Source organism: Elgaria multicarinata, chromosome 1 (assembly GCF_023053635.1).
Source record: "Elgaria multicarinata webbii isolate HBS135686 ecotype San Diego chromosome 1, rElgMul1.1.pri, whole genome shotgun sequence".
NCBI lineage: Eukaryota > Metazoa > Chordata > Lepidosauria > Squamata > Anguidae > Elgaria > Elgaria multicarinata.
Window position 1 is genome coordinate 140313955 of NC_086171.1, and position 21046 is coordinate 140335000.

General features: G+C 40.2%; 1 protein-coding gene across 7 annotated transcripts in view; it reads right to left on the minus strand.

Moving 5' to 3' along the window:
- Positions 1 to 21046, minus strand: part of DNAJC6 (DnaJ heat shock protein family (Hsp40) member C6) — a 76345-nt gene that overhangs the window by 24272 nt on the left and 31027 nt on the right. For 5 of the 7 annotated variants that reach the window (XM_063137785.1, XM_063137776.1, XM_063137794.1 and 2 more), the window contains exons 2-5: positions 9794 to 9944; positions 6541 to 6590; positions 6270 to 6418; positions 1753 to 1887 (exon numbers count right to left, since the gene is read on the minus strand). In XM_063137785.1, the coding sequence (XP_062993855.1) occupies positions 1753 to 1887; positions 6270 to 6418; positions 6541 to 6590; positions 9794 to 9944 (485 nt within the window). Of the gene's footprint in view, positions 1 to 1752; positions 1888 to 6269; positions 6419 to 6540; positions 6591 to 9793; positions 9945 to 13071; positions 13134 to 21046 lie in introns of those variants that run through there. The other 2 variants (XM_063137802.1, XM_063137768.1) reach the window with 2 other exon arrangements.

The window sequence follows — 21046 nt, forward strand, 5'->3', positions numbered from 1 at the left end:
GTAGCAGCACACCATGTGGCGACTAACATTTATAAGCCTCTTCCTGCAAGTTCCAGCCTGACTATATGGGAGAGTTTCAATGCCAGCATTGCATCTCCCTGGAAACCGTGATGCGGAGCCTCTCCATGCAATGGAGTAGGTGGATGTGGTAAGAAGCTTATCAACACTACAGAACCTGCATGTAGCACTGAACAAGGGGACCTTTCTTCTGAAATCCCCACATGGAGTCTGTAACATATTAAGCAGCCTACAGTTTGGCTTTGATGTACTCAAGACATGCACTCAGCACTCTCTCACTGACAGACTGCATTTGGTCTTCCTTCTTCCTGCCCTACTTGGGATATACAGAACTACAACAACAAGCATATTACTAAGACTACAACTTTTAGTCACAATCCTACACACGTTCAGACAGAAAAGACGCTTATAACAACCAGCATGTGGTGGAGCCAGTGTGATGTAGTGCTAATGTGTTGAACTAGGAGTTGGGAGAGCCAGGTTCTAGCCCCCACTCAACCATGGAAGCTCAGTGGGTGACTTTGGGCTAGTCACAGACTCTCTGCCTAACCTACCTCACAAGGTTGTTGTTGTGAGGATGAAATGGAAAGGAGGAGGATTATGTATGCTGCCTTGGGTTCCTTAAGGATGGGGCATGTTGGGAGTTGTAGGCATGTGTGTGTGAGCATGCATAGGATTGCGCCTTTAGAGTGTAATTCTAACCACCATGAATACCTGCCCGAGGGGAGGGTTAGCATGAGGTGGAATTGCCCCTCCACCAGCAGTGGGTATCTTTACACCATGGGTTCCAGTTATGCCTACAGAAAGTTCCATGGGCAGAAATCTACTTCTGGTGTTTTTCCTGCATTCTGGAGCTAGGCAAACAGGATGGAGGTAGCATGGGATTTATGGATCCAAGACCCATCCGTTCCTCTGTGCAGCCCTGGTATTTCCCCCTCCAGTTGGAACCAACAGGAAGGAGGTGAACTAAAACACAAAACAAAAAAAGAATGTCTCCCCCATCACTATCTAAATTGCTTGGTGTGAGATGGCAAACATTCCATTACTTCCCTTGCCCAACTCAAATTAAGATTGCTCTGTTAGATTAATTAATGAAATCCAACCTTCTGATTTTATTAGAAGAACTTGATTTTTAAGGCCATAATTTGTGATATAGGTGTACTAACAAAAGCTAAACATTGCAGGTGCCAACACAGGAATGGCACTTCTCCTTCCCTAAAAATAAGTAACGCAATTTTCTTCCAAACTATTGAAGCTACATTGATTTCCATTGTCTTTTGTCTGGTGACAAACCTACTTGTTGAGGTTAGACATAGATCAGATACAAGAAAGTCTTTAAGAGTAAGACTGCCAAGTCAAGCTACTTTTTTATATAGTAAATGTATTTTCATTTTCTCCAGTTGTTATCATCAGCTATAAACATCCACAGCAGAGAGAACCCACAAGAGCATTTGGGGAAAAAACACTGAGGCTATTATTGAGTTGGCAAATGGTATGTTAACATTTTGCAGTATCTATCAAGCTTATCCTTAGCATGCCAACACAGGTTAAATGGTACACGTCAATTTTATGTTGTTTGTATTCCATATTAGCAGATTTTCAACAACTGACAATTTTTCTCTTTGAACAATATTAATTGACATCAAGAGTCATGCATGTATTGTAAAGTGCATTTTTATTCTTCAATGAACAAGCCAGTTTTGATCAGACATTTCACAAAAGTGGATTACTTACTGCCTGACTTACCATACAGTGGATGACACAAACATTTTTGGGGTTCTGCTGCAACCAGTTGTGCATATTCTTGCATACAGCATAGAGGTTGTGGAGACTTGGTGCTTGTCTAATTGGCCAACTACATTCAGATACCTGAAGAAGTCACACAGTAAAAAAAAAAAAAGGAACAATTTGAAATTTCATAGTAATCCATTCAATCATCTCTTCATGTTATGAGGAAGAGACAACAACAATTAATTAAATAAGGACTCAATGGCCTTATAGGTCCTTTCCAACTATACTATTCTATTCTGTGACATTATCACTATATTTCAGGACACACTGACCATTTAAACATGTTCTTCAATCATTTAATGAAAGCATAGTGAAGTTTTTTTTAAAAAGTCTGCTAGTCAAACAAGTTAAATTCATTGTTTAGAAATGGAAGACATTTGAGGAAATGAAGAGACTTTGGACTTTCAGTATGTAACCATAGTCAACCTCATGTACTCCTTTCCCAACTTATTATCTTATCATAAATCATTCAAGATGCTAATAAAAAACTACTAATAAAAAATTACAAAAATAAAGCACATCATGAATTGTTTTGATGGCACCCTACATTGTCCAAAAGAAGAGTAACTCTGTTTTAGCAGTTCACATAGGGAAGAAACTTCTTTTTTCCAAAAAGGCAAAACCAGGGAAGGAAAAGAGGTGTTAAGGTTTGTAATGCTGGCCTAAGCAGCTTCCAGGATGACTGAGCTAATTTAAGATGTTATTTTAGGATCAGCCAATGCCAATACCACTCCCATGGTAAGGTGACCAAAGGCAGAACTTTCTTTGAAACAAAAGCCACCAGTGGCAACCATAACAATCTGTCTGACTTGGGGTGGGTGGGGACACACACAGAAAACTAGGATGGGAAAGAAATTAAATGCGGGGGAGAGAGAGATTGCCATAGCTGTCATAAAGCCACTAAAACCCAGGATCTCTGGAGTAAAGCAACAGCAGCAACTATTCTAATCTGTTTTCACCAGTGAGACTTACTGCTACTTCTGTCATGAGGATGCTACACTCTTATGTTGTCCCAAGACAAGATGCTCCATGTATAATTCACTTACACCATAGTCTACTCATTAGTAAGTCCCACTGGGTTTAATTGGGCTTAAGCCAAGTTAAGTGGGTAAATGATTGCAGCTTTAGAATTTAACCAGTCAAGACCACAGTATGCCACAACTAAAAAGAAGAAATTGCACCCTGCTAAAGCTGCCAGTATAACAAATATATGCAGCCGAGTCCAGCAAGTGAGCCCAGCCATGCTGTGAAGGAGAAAGAGATCACTCAGAATGCTCACTCACTCATGTATCCCAGGACCATGAGTTAATCTGACTTGGAGAAAAGTTAATTTCCAAGCTTAACTATTCCCACTTGGAAGTAACACAAAGTAGATCCCACTAGCCTGAGTTCTGCCCAGCCCATACTAAGTAATATGGACCAATGATCTGACTTGTATAAGGCAGCTTCCTAGGTCCTTTCTGACATCTTGACTTTAGCAAAGGACCATTGCACTTCTGTCCTGTTCACATTCCTTCTTCAGAGAGGATTACACCCTGCTGATCCTCTTTGTCCCTACTCTGAGAGAGGAGAAGCAGTAGCTGTCTTACATGCCCTTGCATTTAGTTAAAGAATGTCTAGCATGCTGCCTTAGAAAATGTATCTCCTCAGAGGTCTGAGGATGGCACACGTTTCCTCCTGACAGTTCTAGGCTCACAACAACTCTGTGAAGTAAATTAGACTGAGAGATAGTGACAAGTGGAACGCATTTACCCTGATCCAGTGCTTCTGAAGGACATGGCAACACCCAATTCATTTCAAGATCTGTGTACAAAAAAGGCATGCCTTCCAACAATAATAATTAATACCAGACCACAAGGAGTTATGGTGTGGCCTGGGGAAGATGCATCAGCACAGAAAAGCAGCAAGATTCCGCCTTTACATTCCACTACACAAGCCAACCAGCAAAAACAATACATACAAGTTGATTCACACACAAAGCTTACGTATATGAACTGTTCAGTCATGGGGAAATAAAAGCTTTCTGAGACACTGGCTTATGTATATTTTGTTGATGCTGAAGCCATCAGTAATATGTATTGCTTCTGTAGAGATTATATAACAAATATTGTTGTAGTTGGATGTAGCTAATGTGATGTCCTTTGGTATCCCTTCCCTTGTGCCTTTCAAAGATGAATATTGAGTTGATGCTTCCAGGGATTTGACTTTTATTTTTATTTTTTAAACCCACACACATCCTTATAACACATGTTTTAGTCAAGGTGAGAAATTTAAGCACATGCTTATTTTTTTCCCTTTCAGACTGAGGAAATTAAAAGTGTGTCATTTTAATCATGGCACCCCCTTTTTAAAAACAGAAAACAAAAAGGGAGACTTTCACTTGGCCATGTTAGTCTTTTGTGGTTTAAGCAACTGTGGAAAATTGGACAATTGTTCACAAGCTGCCCCACTACCACCACCCACACCCCACATTTATTTATTTAGGCTACCTAAATTGCATAAAAGCAGCAGAAAAAAATGAATGCAGTGTTCCCGAACCACGGAATAAGTGGTTCACCCAATTATATACCACATCAAAAACGTTAAACTTATTCATTACTAATACAAATTCATCCATTTTTTCAAATACAGAAAAAATGTACAAGAACTGCAAGCCCCAAACAACTACTGGTTTTAATTTCAAATGACCAGAACAGATTCTAAAAATAGCAGAAATAGAAAAAGAACGTGAGTGAAGATATTGGTGAATGGAGCTGAGGTGGTGTCCACAGTGGGCCACACACTCAGGCACAGAGCCCAGTTCACCTCAGCCAGCCCTAATATGATTAGTCCATAATTTAGGCTCCGCAACTGAGAAAGCCTTGACTTGTTTCCTCCAGCCACACTCTTGTTGGCAAAGAAACAACAAGGGAGGCACCAGGAGCTGAAACCAGTATAGCACACAGCTGGAGTGTTCTCGCAATACACTCCCACCATGGAGAGGGGGTGGCGGTGGAAAGAAATGAGATGTCTTCAGCATGCATATGTGGAAAAGACCTCAGTAGATCAATCCAGGCACTTGAAAAGGAAAGGAAAGGGGGGGAAAGACCAATCATTCCAATTGCAGCCATTTCTTTTAATAGCATCATTTGCTGATTATTGTCTAAGTGCTGGAAAAAGTCTGCATTCTACATTATTGTTCCACCAATTGATACTAGAGATACCATGGTTTCACTTCTATCCATTTGGAAATCTCTGACTAGCAATAAGCCCTCAGTATATCAGTGGAGGTTGGTGGCTCCAATTTCGGTGGGGCTGTAAATCCATTCCAGGTTTCAGTCAGGAACAGCCAGAACTCTAAAGGAGCTATCTAAAGTATTGTAACTAGCCCTTAAATAGGTTCAGCACCTTGGATAGCTCCTTTTGAGTTCTGGCTGGTTCTGACTAAAACACAGAATGGATTCACAGCCCCACAAAAATCAGAGCCACCAGCCTTCACTGCAGTGTGTTGATTCATGTACTTCTTTGCACTTGTGAAATTTCCCTCAACAACATTGTTTTTGCTGGTTGACAGTCAGTAGGAAGGATCCAATGGACACTCGCCTCTCTCACTGGCTTCCAGTTTACAAACTCAATACTGGCAGCCTATGATCACATTTTCCACCTGCTGTGTACAATACAGCCATTGGTGTCGTAAAAGTAATAAAAAGGTGAGCACTGACTAATATACCTCAGGCTACAAGCATGGCTAAGTCATGGAGGTAAGACCATCGTATGTGGTCAGTGTGCAGTGAACAGAAACAGTGGCAGAAGCATCGTAGCCTTTTTAGAAGTTTGACATTTGCAGAAACAACAATTCTAGGAAGCATAGAATCAATGTTGGGTTGTACCAAAAGGACATTTGCACATGCCTGCCATCCTCAGGACTAGCTATAGTGAGAGCCAGTGTGGTATAGTGGTTAGAGTGTTGGACTGGGACTCGGGAAATCCATGTTCTAGTTCCCACTCAGCCATGAAGCTCACTGGGTGATTTTGGACCAGTCACTGACTCTCAGCCTAACCTACATCACAGGGTTGTTGCAAGGATAAAATGGAGAGGAGGAGGACCTTGTAAGCCACCTTGGGTTCCTTGCAAGAAGAAAAAAGGTGGGATATAAATATAATAAATAAATAATGACAATTTACATTTCTCAATATGGAGTTTCTCTCTCTCTCTCTCTCTCTCTCTCTCTCTCTCTCTCTCTCTCACACACACACACACACACACTTACATTGGATGGTCTTCTCCATTCTCCAAACTATAAATTGGTTACTGATTACTAAATTATGGTTTCTGCTTTCAAAGGCAGCTTGACATGGTAGCTTGACATCATTCCTTTTTATAGCATCGTTCATAAAAATGGCATGTCTAATCTTATCAACAGGGCTGAATACCTTGCAATGGTCTTTGACACCTCATTATACCAGCAGAAATCACATACCCTATTATGAAACCTGGTAGTACGATAAGACTTTGGTGACAAATTGAAAACTGTGTAGTGATCAGGATGTCTTGAATCCAAGAATGTCCGTACATCGTCAATGTGATTCCTAAATCCCAGTTCAACTCCTTCACCAGGAAATGACATCACTATGAAGAAATTTTAAAAAAGAGACGTGTATATTCTAAACCAAGAACAGACACAGAAATGGGCACTTAGAAATTTAAGATGACTGCATTGTTTTATTAGTTAAAGTAACTGACACACTTACCAATAATTCTTGAGGTAATATAAGAAATATCTAGCTCCCCCTTGGTGTAGCTATAAAGAGGAAGACAACAAGAGAGGAGAAAAAATAGATTTTGATTAAAATATACATCCACTCATGCACACAAGAGTCTTAGAAAGGAATTATAGAAAGCATAATCATATCAGTTTCCCTTTTGTTAGTAACATCTCCTGGGTTACAATCACCTTTCCTATGACTATGCATTTCCTTAGTAAATGGAGACTACCATTGCATATAGTAATGTACAGCATTTCCTGACATTTTGTGAATGCATTATGCTCCTATGACTTCTCCTCTAACTGCTAGATTCATATTACCTCAGTGTTCTGCATTATGCCAGAAAAATGCAACAGCATTGTGAATTTCAGCTACGTTATCAGAAGTGAAGATACAAAGATAAGAACAGCCATGCTGGATCAGACCAAAGGTCCATCTAGTTCAGCCTTTTGTTCACACAATGCCCTACCAGCTGCCTGGGAGAAACCCACAAGTAGGACACAAGGGCAATAGGGCTCTCCTGCCCTGGTATTCATAGCCATACTGCCTATGAAAGATATTTCATGTCCATGAACTATTGCTTTTTAAACTAGGTCTGCACAAGAATGCAAAGACATAGTGAATCAATGGTAAACCAAATTTCAGCATTGCATCTTTCACTTCCCAGGCCTCTCAAGTGCCTCAGTGTTAAATATCCAGAATCCCAAGCTAATCTGTAATATCAGAAGTTACTCTCAAAGGCTCCAATTCTCATCCTAAAGAGACAACTGTAATCAATACTGTGAGGTCTACTCAACTAATAGCAAAGAGGCCTCTGCCCTGATGATTCAGCACAATCAGATCCAAGAAGGTGAAGAACATACAGACAGAAGGATCAGCAACAGCAGGGAAATGATGGGCTGCAGTGACCACTTTGACCCTTAGGAAAGAAGCAGAGTCCCAAAATTCATTATGGTGGCCACCAGCCAAGATCTCACCCTCAGAAGGATCCTTTATTTCTCTGTCAAGTTCCATACACTTTCTAGAAAGGATAGGAGAGCTCAGTGTGATTGGAGAGAGTTTTTCCCGTCTATCCCATAACATCCTTCCCCAATTTGGTGCCCTCCAGATATTTTGGACTTCAACTCGCATCAGCTTCAGCCAGCATGGTCAATGGTCAGGAATTCTAGGAATTGTATTCCAAAACATTTGAAGGGCACCATGTTGGGGAAGGCTATCATAATGCTACAACTTGTGGACCATTCCAACAGAATTGACTGGCTCAGTAGATTCAGGACAAAGAAGATAAAATAGTTAATCACCCAACATTGATTTATTGAATAAATTAAAAGAGGATTAGACCAGGATGGCTGAAATCATGGCACTGAAGTCCAACACATCTAGAGGGCACTAAGTTGGGGAAGGCTTGATTAGGCAAATTCATGGAGAGCTGGTCTATCAGTGGCTATTAATCATGATGGCTCAATGGAACATCCATGATCTGAGGCAGGACGCTTCTGCATATCTTCTGCTGGGGACATAACAAGTAGTGGGTTCCCTGCTGATGGCCACAGCGGAAAACATAACTGCAGGACTACATGGAACTTTGGACTGATCCAGGAGGGTTCTTCATATGTTTGTATATCAATGGGTAGGGTAGGAGAACTTGTGATCCTCCAGGTGGCATACAGCTCCCATCAGCTAATACTGACGGATGATAAGATTTGTAGGCCAAAACATCTGAAGGGGCACAAGTTGCCCACCCCTGGGTTAGGGAAAGTAGCATATTTCAGAACTGATTATCTCTAGTTCCAAAAATAGGGGGAAGTACTTACTCTTAAAACTCTCAGTTCTTTTAAAGACCGAAAGATCTCCTCCTGATTACTCATAATGCCATTTAAATTGTTTCCCTTATTTCAAGGTGTTTGGCCCCTGCCTATTACATTTAACCAGAGGTTAAATTATGATACATAATCACAATCCTTCCCCCTCCCCTGCCATCACTAACACGGGCACAGCTGATTATTTAGCCAGGGCAATCTATTTTCTGAAGTGACAGGACTGGCCCAAGACATTTTACTGACTGAGGCAAAGGATACTGTAAGACGGTGTCCACCACCACTACCACCACCACCACCTATTCCCCATACAGAATCCAAGTGGACTGGCAGATGAATACTTTAGTACTTGCAATAGGATAGGGTCCTCCACCTCACCTAAAGGCAGCAGGACAGGCAGTGTGGTCCACACAGCTCAGCCCTCCAACAGAAGGAATGGCTAGGGGGCTCAGAAGGAAAGGTCAGGAGAATACTGTTGCTGCCTCTCAACATCTGCCACCTGAGGCAATTGCTTCACTGCCTAATGGCAGGTCCGGCCATATTTATTTATTTTATTTATTTATTTATTACATTTCTATACCGCCCAATAGCTGGAGCTCTCTGGGCGGTTCACAAAAATTAAAAACATTCAAAGTATAAAACAACAGTAAAAAACCATAATATAAAATACAATATGCAAGTAAGTGATCACTAATCCTGCTTATATGCGATTTCAAAGAAAACCCAAGCAAAGGGCTAGATGCACACTACATTTAAAACCTTACAGATGACAGCTGAGGCCCCAATTTGTCTAGGGCCATATTTCATAGTTTGCTTAGTATAATGTGCAATCCAGTACACCTGATCTAGCTGCACTTCCAATAAGCTTCAGCTCCATTTCAGCATCATCCAAGACATCAATATTTAGAAACCAGAAATTTGCAATCATATTACAATTTCATATGGACAAATATGGATACACATGGAAAAATGAGAGTTTTGATTTTAATTTATAAAGTTCAAAGCAATAAACCTGCCCTGCCATCTAATCACTCTTCTCTCACACAAAAAAACATTAACAAGGCAAAGTTAAGAGATCACAGGCAGCAAATCTAGAAAAGGCTTTGGAGTGCCACTGTTATTCAGAGTACACATGCTGAGGTGGATGGCCCAACAGTCAGACTCAAAATAAAGGCTCGTTCATATGTTCTTAGAACCCTGCCTATTATTTTCTCTACCACAATCATAATGTTATTCAAACGTCAAGCTCCTATGTTTTGCATTGGTGAACTTAGTTTAATGCAACCACTAATCTTTCACTGGGTTGCTAAATAATTGAGTTTGCCTTTGTCCAAGCCTACCAAAACCTAATGATTGTCCTGTGGCAGGTCTCCTGAAATGACCATTTTACGAGCACTCCTGGTGTGTTTGTTTCATAATACCTTGCAACAGATTGCATAACTTTAGTAGAAGTGTCTTTTAAGGTGTCCTTCAAGTTATCCTTTAAGTTGCTAAAGAGTCTCCCTGCTCCTCCTTTCATCATGTCCAATAGGCCACCGCCATAGTTAGACTCCATGTCAGGAGACGAGGCACCTTGAAAGAAAAGAAAAACAGACATAAGAACACAAATAAATCAGGACGATTGCTGACTGCAAGCATCAGATACAGCTGCAAGCAAGGAATGAGAAAATAGACATAAATACCAACCAAGGTGAGTCACAGCCTCTGGTAAAACAGGATAAGACAATGTTATTTAACATCGGCAGTGAAATTATAATTGAAGATGCATCCAGATATCACGACTAGGCATCTCTATCCTGTTCCATTTGGGCTATCCATGGGATACTGGAAAAGATCTGAGGTGAACTGACCAGGAGCAGAGAATAATCAGCAACACAAAACAGAATGGTAAAGCAAAGAACAGGCTTTGGATAGCAGAGCCTTTTTACAGTGCCAGGTCCTGCAGGACCTGGGAGAGCTCTCAGAGACAGAAGTTGTTGAGGCAAAGGCCAACTGAGTAGGAATGGTTGAATCCATCCGTTTCAGTTTCTTTCTGTTTCTAATTTTTTTCAATTTTAAATTCAGTTTATCTCAAACTTTGAGATATTTGCATGAAAATTTATATGTATCAATGCATGCATTTCTCCTAGTCCATGCATTGTTGTATGCAATTTTCCTAATATAATGCTTTTTTCAATGCTATTTTCACTCATAGCCCCCTAGATGACTTAACCAGGATTTCCTCCCTTGGGACTTTCCAGTGCTCCTTACAGTACGGTAAGCCTTGAAGCCCTGCAGCCTGAGAAATTTCTCCAAAATTCTCACCTTCCCTCAATTTTCAGCTGCAATTCCCCTGCCCCCCCCCCCCCCCCCCCCCGGGCAAAGAATGGTTGAAAATAAACAGATTTTTTAAAAAAACCAAACTGGCACAATGCTAATTTGAATAAAAACCCATTTGAGAGGTAGAGATAGACATCTGAGGGAATCTAGTTGCAAAATTCATACTCTGTGGAGACATTGCATTCTTTTCCTCTATAACCCAGAGGCAGATTGGTGCTGACAGTGTGCACAGTGATATCTGCACTTTTCACCCTAAAAGAGTGAGTGAGCCAGCATGAAGCATTCTTCTAGCCTTCTCTCACTTATGTTATACGGGTTCCTTTTAAAAGGCCCAGCACCCTGGAGTTGATTTCACAGCCCTGTTCCTCACTATTCTGTAAGAGCTTCAGCCCACGTACCTGTTCCCCTCGAATTATCCCCTATAGCGCTAAACTGTCGCCGTTGTTGTTGCTACAGGGCGGCTAGATCCTTTGCATACCAAGAAATGGGTTTAAGGGGGGAAATGTAAAAAAATCATTAAAAAAATCAACGGATGACCCAAATTGGTATTCAAATTGGTATGCTTAAAGCTCTCCTTAATATCTATTACTGTGCCAATTTTGATGTCTTTATCTTTAAAGCTTACACAGCTGTAAGCATTTGTTTAATTTTTCTTCAAATCCTGCTCCTGCGCCCCAGTGGCCACTTGGAAAACAACAAATGATACGCTCGAAAACTAGTAGCAAAATATTGCACTTCTTTTGGTTAAGAAGCGCAATTAAAGCAGGATGCATGGGAGTACTTCACAATAAAAGCAGATTATAAGCTGGAAAACTTCGGAGTTCTTTGCATGCAATTCACAGTGATTGCACAGTATAACGCTGGTGTGATAAAGCTATAAATCTGCAATTAGTTCTGTGGAAGTTGCAGTGTTCACATCAAATGCCTGACCCTGCAACAGCAGCATTCTTTCCAAGGGAGGAATCAGGCCCACATATCTGAGTGGACAAGGATCTCTGGACTCAAGTATATACATACACAAAAGCAGCAGAGAAAACAAAGGGTGTAATCCTGCAAGGGCCCACACATACAGCACACCTTATTAGAGTCAGTAGAGTTTTTTCTTCACCCACTAGGCTACCTCTGGGCCATTAGGTGCACAGACAGCATCATGACAAGGCAAACATCTCTACATTTATTTATTTTATTTATTTAAAACATTTGTATCCCACCCTATATCATTAAGATCTCAGGGTGGAGTACAGATAAAAGCATACAATATAAAACAATAAATATACACAGTTAAAATCAAATTAAACCATGAACCAAGTTAAAACAATATATAATTTAAAAGCAGTAAAAGCAGTTAAAACAATGTGCCATCTTAGTGAATTTAACCATCAAAGGCTTTGTTAAAAGGCCATGTTTTTACTTTGCGTCGAAATGAAATCAGCCAACAATTCTGATTTCGTGTTGGCACCAGCCGGGCCTCCAAGGGGAGGTCATTCCACATTCTGGGTGCCACAACAGAGGAAGCCCTCTCCCTTGTCCCATCATAGTGTATATGCTGCGTTGGTGGGATTACATCTCCAATGCAATCTTATGCATGTCTACTCAGAAGTGAGTCAATATAGCTTCAATATAGTCTCTGCTCTCCTCCATTGGCAATAGCTGCTTCTGCTGCTGCTGTCACTGCTGCTTAATGCATATAATGGCTAAATTTGCACATTACACCAAACTGTGGATGGGAATGCTTTTAACTATGGTTTGGCATGATGTCTGAATTGACAAGCAGGCAATGTTGTCCTTCTTCTAAAGAAGGCATGGAAATGGTGCCTTGGAATGAAATGCTGCCACAATGCTGAGCAGCTCTGCATACTACTCTTATGTGCTGTGCCCAGGATTGCATCTACAGAAAGCAGAGCAAGATTCCAAAGTGCTTTATGCACTGGGAAAGTGTACAACAGTCAGGATCCAAAGAGCTCCTTTAGGCTTAATTGGTGCCTTCACCCCCTGTTTGAACAGAGACCCCCCATATCCATACCACAAACAATTATGTAGCACATCTATTCCAAATATTCAAGCTAACTCCAGCTTCTAAGATACACTGCTATCTATCATATTGGTATTTAATTGTGAAAGACTAGGATGTTTACTAATTCTGTTCTTGATTTCTCATTGGAAGGATTTTTATAAAGAAGATAAAGCTGCTGTTTGTGATAACTACTTCCATGAACAGCTTTATTCACAGGGCATGCTTCAGTCCTGGAGGATTTCACCAACCTCTGACCAAAATGCCCCCTTCAATATTTAATTCCCCTCTGCACTCTCTAATTTCCTTGCCATTCCAACAAATTGGTCATCTGGGGTTTACAGGGACTAAAACATTTTCCTTATTTACATTGTCAAAGTATTAGTCTACTGACTTAAAGTTATGACATGTTGTTTAAATGGCAGTTTTAAGTACAGCATAGTCAAGGGCAAAATAAAGACAGCCATCAACACTACTGGGACAAAAGATGTTTGGTTGATCTGGTCATGCTATTCAGTTCCCAGAAACAAAGAGGCTTATGAAATGGACCCTTCTCTTTTAAAAAGGCAGAAGGACAAAGACAGACCAGACATTGTCTAAGACATTGCCATGTTTTGCCTTCACTGATACAGAGATATCTCTTGGCTTATTCAAAAATAAACATTAAAGGAGATTTTAACTTCTAGAAATGCAAAGTTTTTGAAGAGTTATTACAGTTTAATATATTTAAGACTACTTGAATTGACCACTGCTAGCTCTTCAGTCGAACTGATTCTAGAAAACCAAAGTATTATTTTCATTGATTTTTCTAGATCAGAAGCAATTTTGGACTAGTCTATCATCTTCAGGCAACATTTGCACAATATGTCGGAATTGTTACATATCCTGACAGCCTATCCTTTTGATTAAATGGATGGCTTGCTAATAGTTCAATGGTCAGCTGGTTGATTCATGAAGGAGAGCTAATGACTTGCACATACATTAATCTGCCTGGATACTAAAATCAGAGGTCTTATTCTGTATTAACTACCTCCACCTTCAGAGACTAACAGTGTTTGGGAGAGACTTCTCAGTATTGGCACCCCAGATCTGGAATGCACTTGCCAGGAAGGATGTCTGAATCCTGAGCTTGAGGTTTTTTTAGTATCAGGAAAACACCCTCTAACAGTGTAATCCTATGCATGTCTGTCCAGAAGCAAGTCCCACTGAATTCACTGAGGCTTACTCCCATGATAATTGGGTATAGGATTGCAACTTAAGACTGTCATAGTCCTTTAAGAGTTTTTAGATAGACTAAACTCTGATATTTATTTATTTATTACATTTATATACCGCCCCATAGCTGAAGCTCTCTGGGCGGTTTACAAAAGTTAAAACAGTGAACATTAAAAAGTATACAGATTTTAAACCATCAAAAATATAAAAACAACAGTGTAAAACAGTATCCATTTTAAACAATGATAGTTCTGGGGTCCATTAACAAACAAACTTAACATATGTTGTTAAATGCTGTTAAATGCCTGGGAGAAGGTGTTGAGCTGGTGCCAAAAAGATAACAATGTTGGCACCAGGCGAGCCTCATTGGGGAGATCATTCCATAATTGGGGGGCCAACTCTGAAAAGGCCCTCTCCCTTGTTGCCATCCTCCGAGCTTCCCTCGGAGTAGGCACTCAGAGGAGGACTTTATAGGTATGCTTTAAGGTGGATTCCTGCATTGAGCAGGGGGTTGGACTCAATGGCATTATAGGCCCCTTCCAACTCTACTATTCTACGATTCTATATCAAACATTTTGTTCTTTTTAACTTCTTTGATTTTAAGGTAGTTTTGAGTGTTCTTCTTTTTTGATTAATTTTAGGGACTGGGTTGTTTGTTTTGCTGTTGTTCTTTAAACTTTGCAAAGCTGTTTTGAAAGCTTCAATTAAAGAGTATGTTCATGCAATAATAAATTACAGGAGAATCCTTGAGAATCCCTGTCAAGTTTTTAGAATGTAATGTACAGAGGACTGGGAAGGGTGGCACCCTCCAGAGGATGGGTCCTGGCCAAGGAACAGTTTTGGAAGCAGTTTACTTTTGGAAAGGCAGAACTTCAGTCCTGCGAGTTGGCTGAAAGTGAAGCACTTTGGGTGCAGCAACTCTTTGGGAATCTAACGTAGGTTTAGCAGTTGGACTTTGAGCTGAAGGAGTGCCTCCACTATCCACTACTTATATATTTGTAAATAAAGCAACTGTTACGAAGACACAGTAAGACTCCAGCATTCTCCATCCAAAGAAAATGAAGTCTGCTCCAATCCTAAAGCTACTGACCAGGGAGTAATTTTCATGGAACGCAGGTAGATGTACTTCTAAGTAAACCCATTTGGGATTGCCTTATAAATCCTGTACCTCCTGGAACATCTTGAAGTGTAACAAGGCCTCTGCCACATACATACTGAAGGATAGGATAACTACTAGTAAGGTAGTGCCAAGACCTGATGCTGTGTTCCAACTGGCACAAAAGCTGTTGGACTCTAAATAATAAATCTAAATAATAAACTTAGGTAATCTGAGTTTATTAATATCTTCCTTTTTAAAAACATGGAACTCAGATTTAGCAACAGACGAGGCTATTCAGTTCTGATTCTCCTATTATCACCACGTCCATATGAAACCTCATTTAATCTTCTGAACATATAACTTACCATTTTATTTTTGAAAGCAAGATCAATATCGGTCGAGACTCCTCATCTATGATGTTACATAGGCTGACATTTGAAACTAACATTTCTAGTTGGACAGTCACATGTTTTGTGTCTAAATTTAGTGTTTCAGATCCAATAAAGGATGTTTATTTTCATAGTCTACCTTGAACCTATGATGGTGCACAAAGCATCAAACTTCAGTAAAATGGGCAGAAAATTCCATGGCCCCTGGACAGCATGTGGCTCACTATAAGAGGGAGGCAGTCCATGACAGAATGTGTTCAGGTGTCATTTCCCTCTCCCTCCCTTGCCACAGCCTCTGGCATTTGCTACAGCAAGAGAGTGGCAGGCGACACTCCCTAGAGCAGCTGCCCACCCACCCGCCCTCTTCTTCCCTCATCATACTCAACTGGAAGATGTGCTTGCATGGCTTTCCATGGAGCTGACATGATAGAAATGGTCCTGTTATTTTTAGCACCTTCAGGAAGCCCTAATGAAGCCTCTCCCCACCTCTCCCCACAGCTCCTCAGAAGTTAGTGTTTTCATAACCCTGTTGTGAAGGTACCTGAATCTATTGTGCATTACCTGCAGAGCAGAGCGTAGGAATGGACTGCAAGCTGAACAGGTCACCCCCTCCCTCCAATATTAACCATGTCCATCACCCCTGGAAAGTTCATGATGCTTCTTGAATAAAACACTGGCCCCGTTCAGAAGACACCTTAAACCATGGCTTAATCATGGTGGTTAAGCCAGAAAGCTGGGCGGTGTTCAGAAGACACCTTAAACCATGGCTTTTACCATGGTAAATAAGGCTTTTTACCTTAGTCACTGTGGTTAAAGCCATGGTTTAAGATGTCTTCTGAACACGGCCTGGCTTTCTAGCTTAACCACCATGGTTAAAGCTGTGGTTTAAGGTGTCTTCTGAACAGGGCCACTCTTCTACATTAGTATTGTTCAATTCCCAGCATCTTCTAATACTCTATGTCGGCTTCTAAATGTCATGGAATGCAATGCTAAGCACCAAAGCACACACACAAAGAAAGTGCACAGATATGTTGTAGCGATGTGCATTTATATGTGTAAATTACAACCACAAACTGGTGTGCAGTCCCGTCCCTCCGCAACCCTCTGGAAAATTCCTGTGGACTCCATGAATGGTGAAATCACTGGATAGCCTTAGACATATTCTCATTTGTCCAGTTATTACAATAGAATTATTAGTTTTCTGTTTTTTCTCAGCAAAGTCTGCATGAAACATATTCCTAGCAGTAGTAAAGCAGTCTCTGCAAACATGTGCCTTTATCATACACAGACAGATTAATTGGATGTATATTAAATAATAGAGCTGGCATGCAATGCCAATAAATTTCAAATAATAGTTCACAACAGACATCTCTAAAATGATAATAGCTAAATGAATGAAAACAGTAAGTGTGAAGGCATTCTCTTCTAATTTTTCAAGCATTAAAGCTTACAGTAACATCAAATGCTTGATTGTACAATGTACAAGTCCTGGAAATGCTCCTTAGGCAATCACATTTATTAAGTGTGAACATTCCTGGAATTCATAATACTTTGTAGCATAAATCTTGAGAGCTTAGAGCAGGGAAAGAACACCTGTAGTCACAAGCATGAATTTTTGTTACCAAGTAAGGACAGATGGGAATGGAATAAATACATAATAAATGCAGCAACCCACAACTGGTGTACAAGCTATCTCAAATCAAATGTAGTGACATAAACAGCTGTAGAATATTCACCACACTTCACTTCTATACTTAAGCAAACATTGCTATCTGTTTTATTATTCTCATATCTTTTCATTATCAAATTGGCACCCTCAATTTGATTGCTTTGAAATACACTGACAGTGCAATACACATATAATAAATTCAAGGAGGCAGACACAACTACTTCATCGTGCCTGTTAGATTTGCGAAAAGTCCTTTAAGGCCTATTGATCATGAGATAATGATGAGGCAGCTGAAAGATCTAGTAGACGGTCACAGAAGTAGTCTCCAATGGTTCTTCTGGTTCCTGGCAGAGGTCCATCTTGCCCTTTCTGCTGTATAACCTACAGCTGCATGGGAGGGGACACAAGACATCTTGGGGAGCATAATGTTCTAGGGAGGGAAATCATCCTCCAGTAGGCAAAGTCAGAAGCACTTTCCTACTAGTAGCACCAAAACAATGCAAGTTGTAGAGGTGCAGTGGACATATGGGAGGGATGCAGAACATTAAGCTCAGGAGCCAAATCTGCCCAACCCCTGGTGACCCAGTAGGGCGTGTCATTTAGAGGGTTAAAAATTATTTTTCACAATTTTTTGAATTACGGGATCTAAAAATGTGTCTTTTAATGTCAGGAACTCAAATCTGCTATTATTTTTTTGATTGGACAACATTTAGCTCAGTAAATCGGCACTTGAACAAAACGCATATTCACTGCTCTCAGAAAACAGTGTATAATGCTAAGAAGCATTTATTTTCTGTTGTATAAAACAAACAGTTGCCATAAAACATATCTTTCTAAACAAAGAACAACAAAATGTAATAACACCCCTTTAAAAATTATGCAATAAGTTTCATTAAGTCTTGTTTTGATTCATTCTTAGACATCAACCGCCGACTTGCTTCTTGACCTCTTATATATCCCTCACGTTTCTCGGCTGTATATACTTTGCCTGCTGCCTCTGTGACTTGTTTGACAATTCTTTCTACAGACTGAGCATGACAGGGCCACTTTGGAACTTGCATAGGTTCATTAATGAACTTCTTGACTTCTGATATTGACAGTTTGCATGTCAAAGGAGGTTCATATATATTTTCAGACAAGTCTATGAGTTCTAACAGGGAAGTAGCAGCAGGATTAATAGAAGGAGTCTTTCTGGGACGTACAGAAAGATCTCCCAGAAAATCATGATTTCCACTCCTTAAGTCAACAATCTTCTGCACACCAGCTTTTCTCTCATAACTGTCACTGAAGCACAAGAGTGTCTGAATGATCATTTTGCTGAATGCATACCATGCTGAACGCTGGCTGGCTGGCAAAAGAGCATCCACTACAGCTTTCTTTTGGAGTCTGAGTAGCTGGAGCTGGAACAACACATGGCATGGGCCTTCCACCCAAGAGTGTTTTACTTTTATCTGGAACCAGCAGGGAAAGTATACACCAACAATGTACTCTATTATCAGTCTTAAGTTCTGGAGGGTTTTGCCCTTAAAACCATGTTTTCATACCCATATACGGCAAATTCTGTTTGCAGTCGTTAACCATTTCGAGTGACACACTGGACCAATTTCAAGATGGCCTGTGTAATTCTGTACCCATACGCTTGATCTGTTGACAAATTGTTTATTACACTGTGACTAAGAGAAATGAGAGGCTCTCCAATTGAGACTTTAGTGAATGAAGGATCAATTTCCAGTTCTGTGGCATTGTCTACCATCTTCCCAATTACACCAGTCCATTTGTTGTTTGATAAGGTCTTCCCATCTACTGTCGTGATCAAGTGCGCAGGGGCAGCTCATTCATATGAAGAGCACAGACTAACCACATGAGCTTGTGGCAAAGTTTAACCTCAACCAAGTGCATGATACCACCAGTCCAACCAGTGTTTACATTTGTGGAATCACCCCCAATGGCGTGCAGAGTTTTATCAATGCTCTTCTTCTTCACGAAATCCACTAAATTATCAGCAATAACTTCTTTTTTTATGTTTGAATCTTTCTCTGGAGTGAAGTGGTACGATACCTTCCACCTGGCTCGCTTCATACAGCTTGGACACATCCACCCCCCCAATTCTAATAAGTTGAAATGCTTCTCCTTTGGAAAGTTTTGGCTTAAATATGTTATTTTTTGTCTTCTCCCTTTTGCCTTTAGTCCCTATCCTTCAGCAGTGCAATGCAGCCCCCAAGGGCTCCTCCAAAATGGATCTTTGGCCCTCGGCCTCAGAGGTTCAACACTACTAACACCTGGACACAGGAGCTTACTCCCCTTTCTACCATCTACCTTAGGAGGTTGGTTTTAGGAGGAGATCAGATGGTCAAAATTATATATATTTCCAAATGAATGGCAGAGCTACACATATTATTATTGACTCAGAGATGCCCTGTTGCAGTTCCCTTCTACTGCTAGCATGGGATTTGTGGCCCATCACATAGTTCCTTACACACATAGCAACAAGTTGTGAACATCCAGCTGCAGGTAAGGATTGTGCATGTTTGCCTACCGAGGTGATAGCTGTCAGGAGAGATGGGGCTCAAAATATAGCAGAAGTAATGTAGCCACGTCCAGAAGTAGCTTATTTTTGCTTGGAAATGAGTGCTCATATACATTAAGTTCATGCCCGTCTAATTTACATCCCTGTGATGGGGGAATTAATAGATGGACAGCAAAAGTAGATACCAAGCGCCCTTACAATTGCAAAAAGACTTATACTTCAGGCTGTGGAAGGATAAACACCCACTACCTACCACTGAGTGGACTGAAGATCTTTTTATTTATTTATTTATTTATTTATTTCATTTATATACTGCCCCATAGCCGAAGCTCTCTGGATGGTTTACAACAAGATCTTACAGATCTTCAGTCTTGTATGGATACTTATTTAGATATATGGACTGCTTATGATATATATTTGAAATGAAAGTGTTAGATCCTTCTTTTCCCCTCTTTTTCTTTTTTCATTTTTTTATTAAAGTGTGATGTAAATGATTATTGTGTATGGATCTGTTTTATGACATGTTCTTTCCTTTTTTTTCTTTTCTCTCTCTCTCTCGTGCTTTCCCCCTATTTTTGGTGGTTTGTTTGTTTGTTTGTTTTTGTTATATTTTCACATTTTTAAAAAAAACTTGTAGCAGAAGTTCAGAACCCTCTGAAGTTTATTAAACACTGACCTATAGGCAACACTGGTGAATGAGATCATGTAGAGAATTAAAGATGCACCAACTCCATAGTTAATATCTTGTGAGCCAGAGGAGAAAAGACATGGGTTTGGCTTTCCTTCTTTAGCTACTCCTGGACTCATAGCTACCCATGGATTTTAAGATTCTAAGGTCATCATCTGAGTCCCTTCTCCAGGTGCCCCTGCAAAAGGAGGCAAGGTGAATAGCAACAAATGTGAGGGCCTTTTCAGTGGTGGCACCCCACCTGTGAAATTTCTTCCTAAAGAGGCTTCCCTGGAGCCTACATTATGTTCTTTTTGGCACTAAGCAAATACCTCATTTTCCATGGGATTTTAAAAATTGTTTTTCATGAGTTTAAAGTTTTGCACTGTTTTAAATTAGCTTTTATCCTGGTTTTATCTGTTTTGTTTTATTGTCATTGTTTTATTGCTACCTTGTATTCTATGTTGTTAATTAGCACACCACCCAGACAACCTTGATTATTGAATGGTATAAAAATATAATAAATAAATACTTACATTATAAGCACTTTGGGAAGTGATTATGCTGCTTTGTACAGCACACTATCGAAATGCAATATATGTAAATTCAAAAATAGTGCAAAATATGGCACTCTGCCTCCCAATGACATTAATTTCCTGGCAACACATTATATAATGATTTACGATCTGTACTGTTGACATCTCTGGGCTCAAGAGGCACTATTAACACTACCTGGATTTGACATTATAGGTTCTAATTGCCTTAGAACAAACAGATA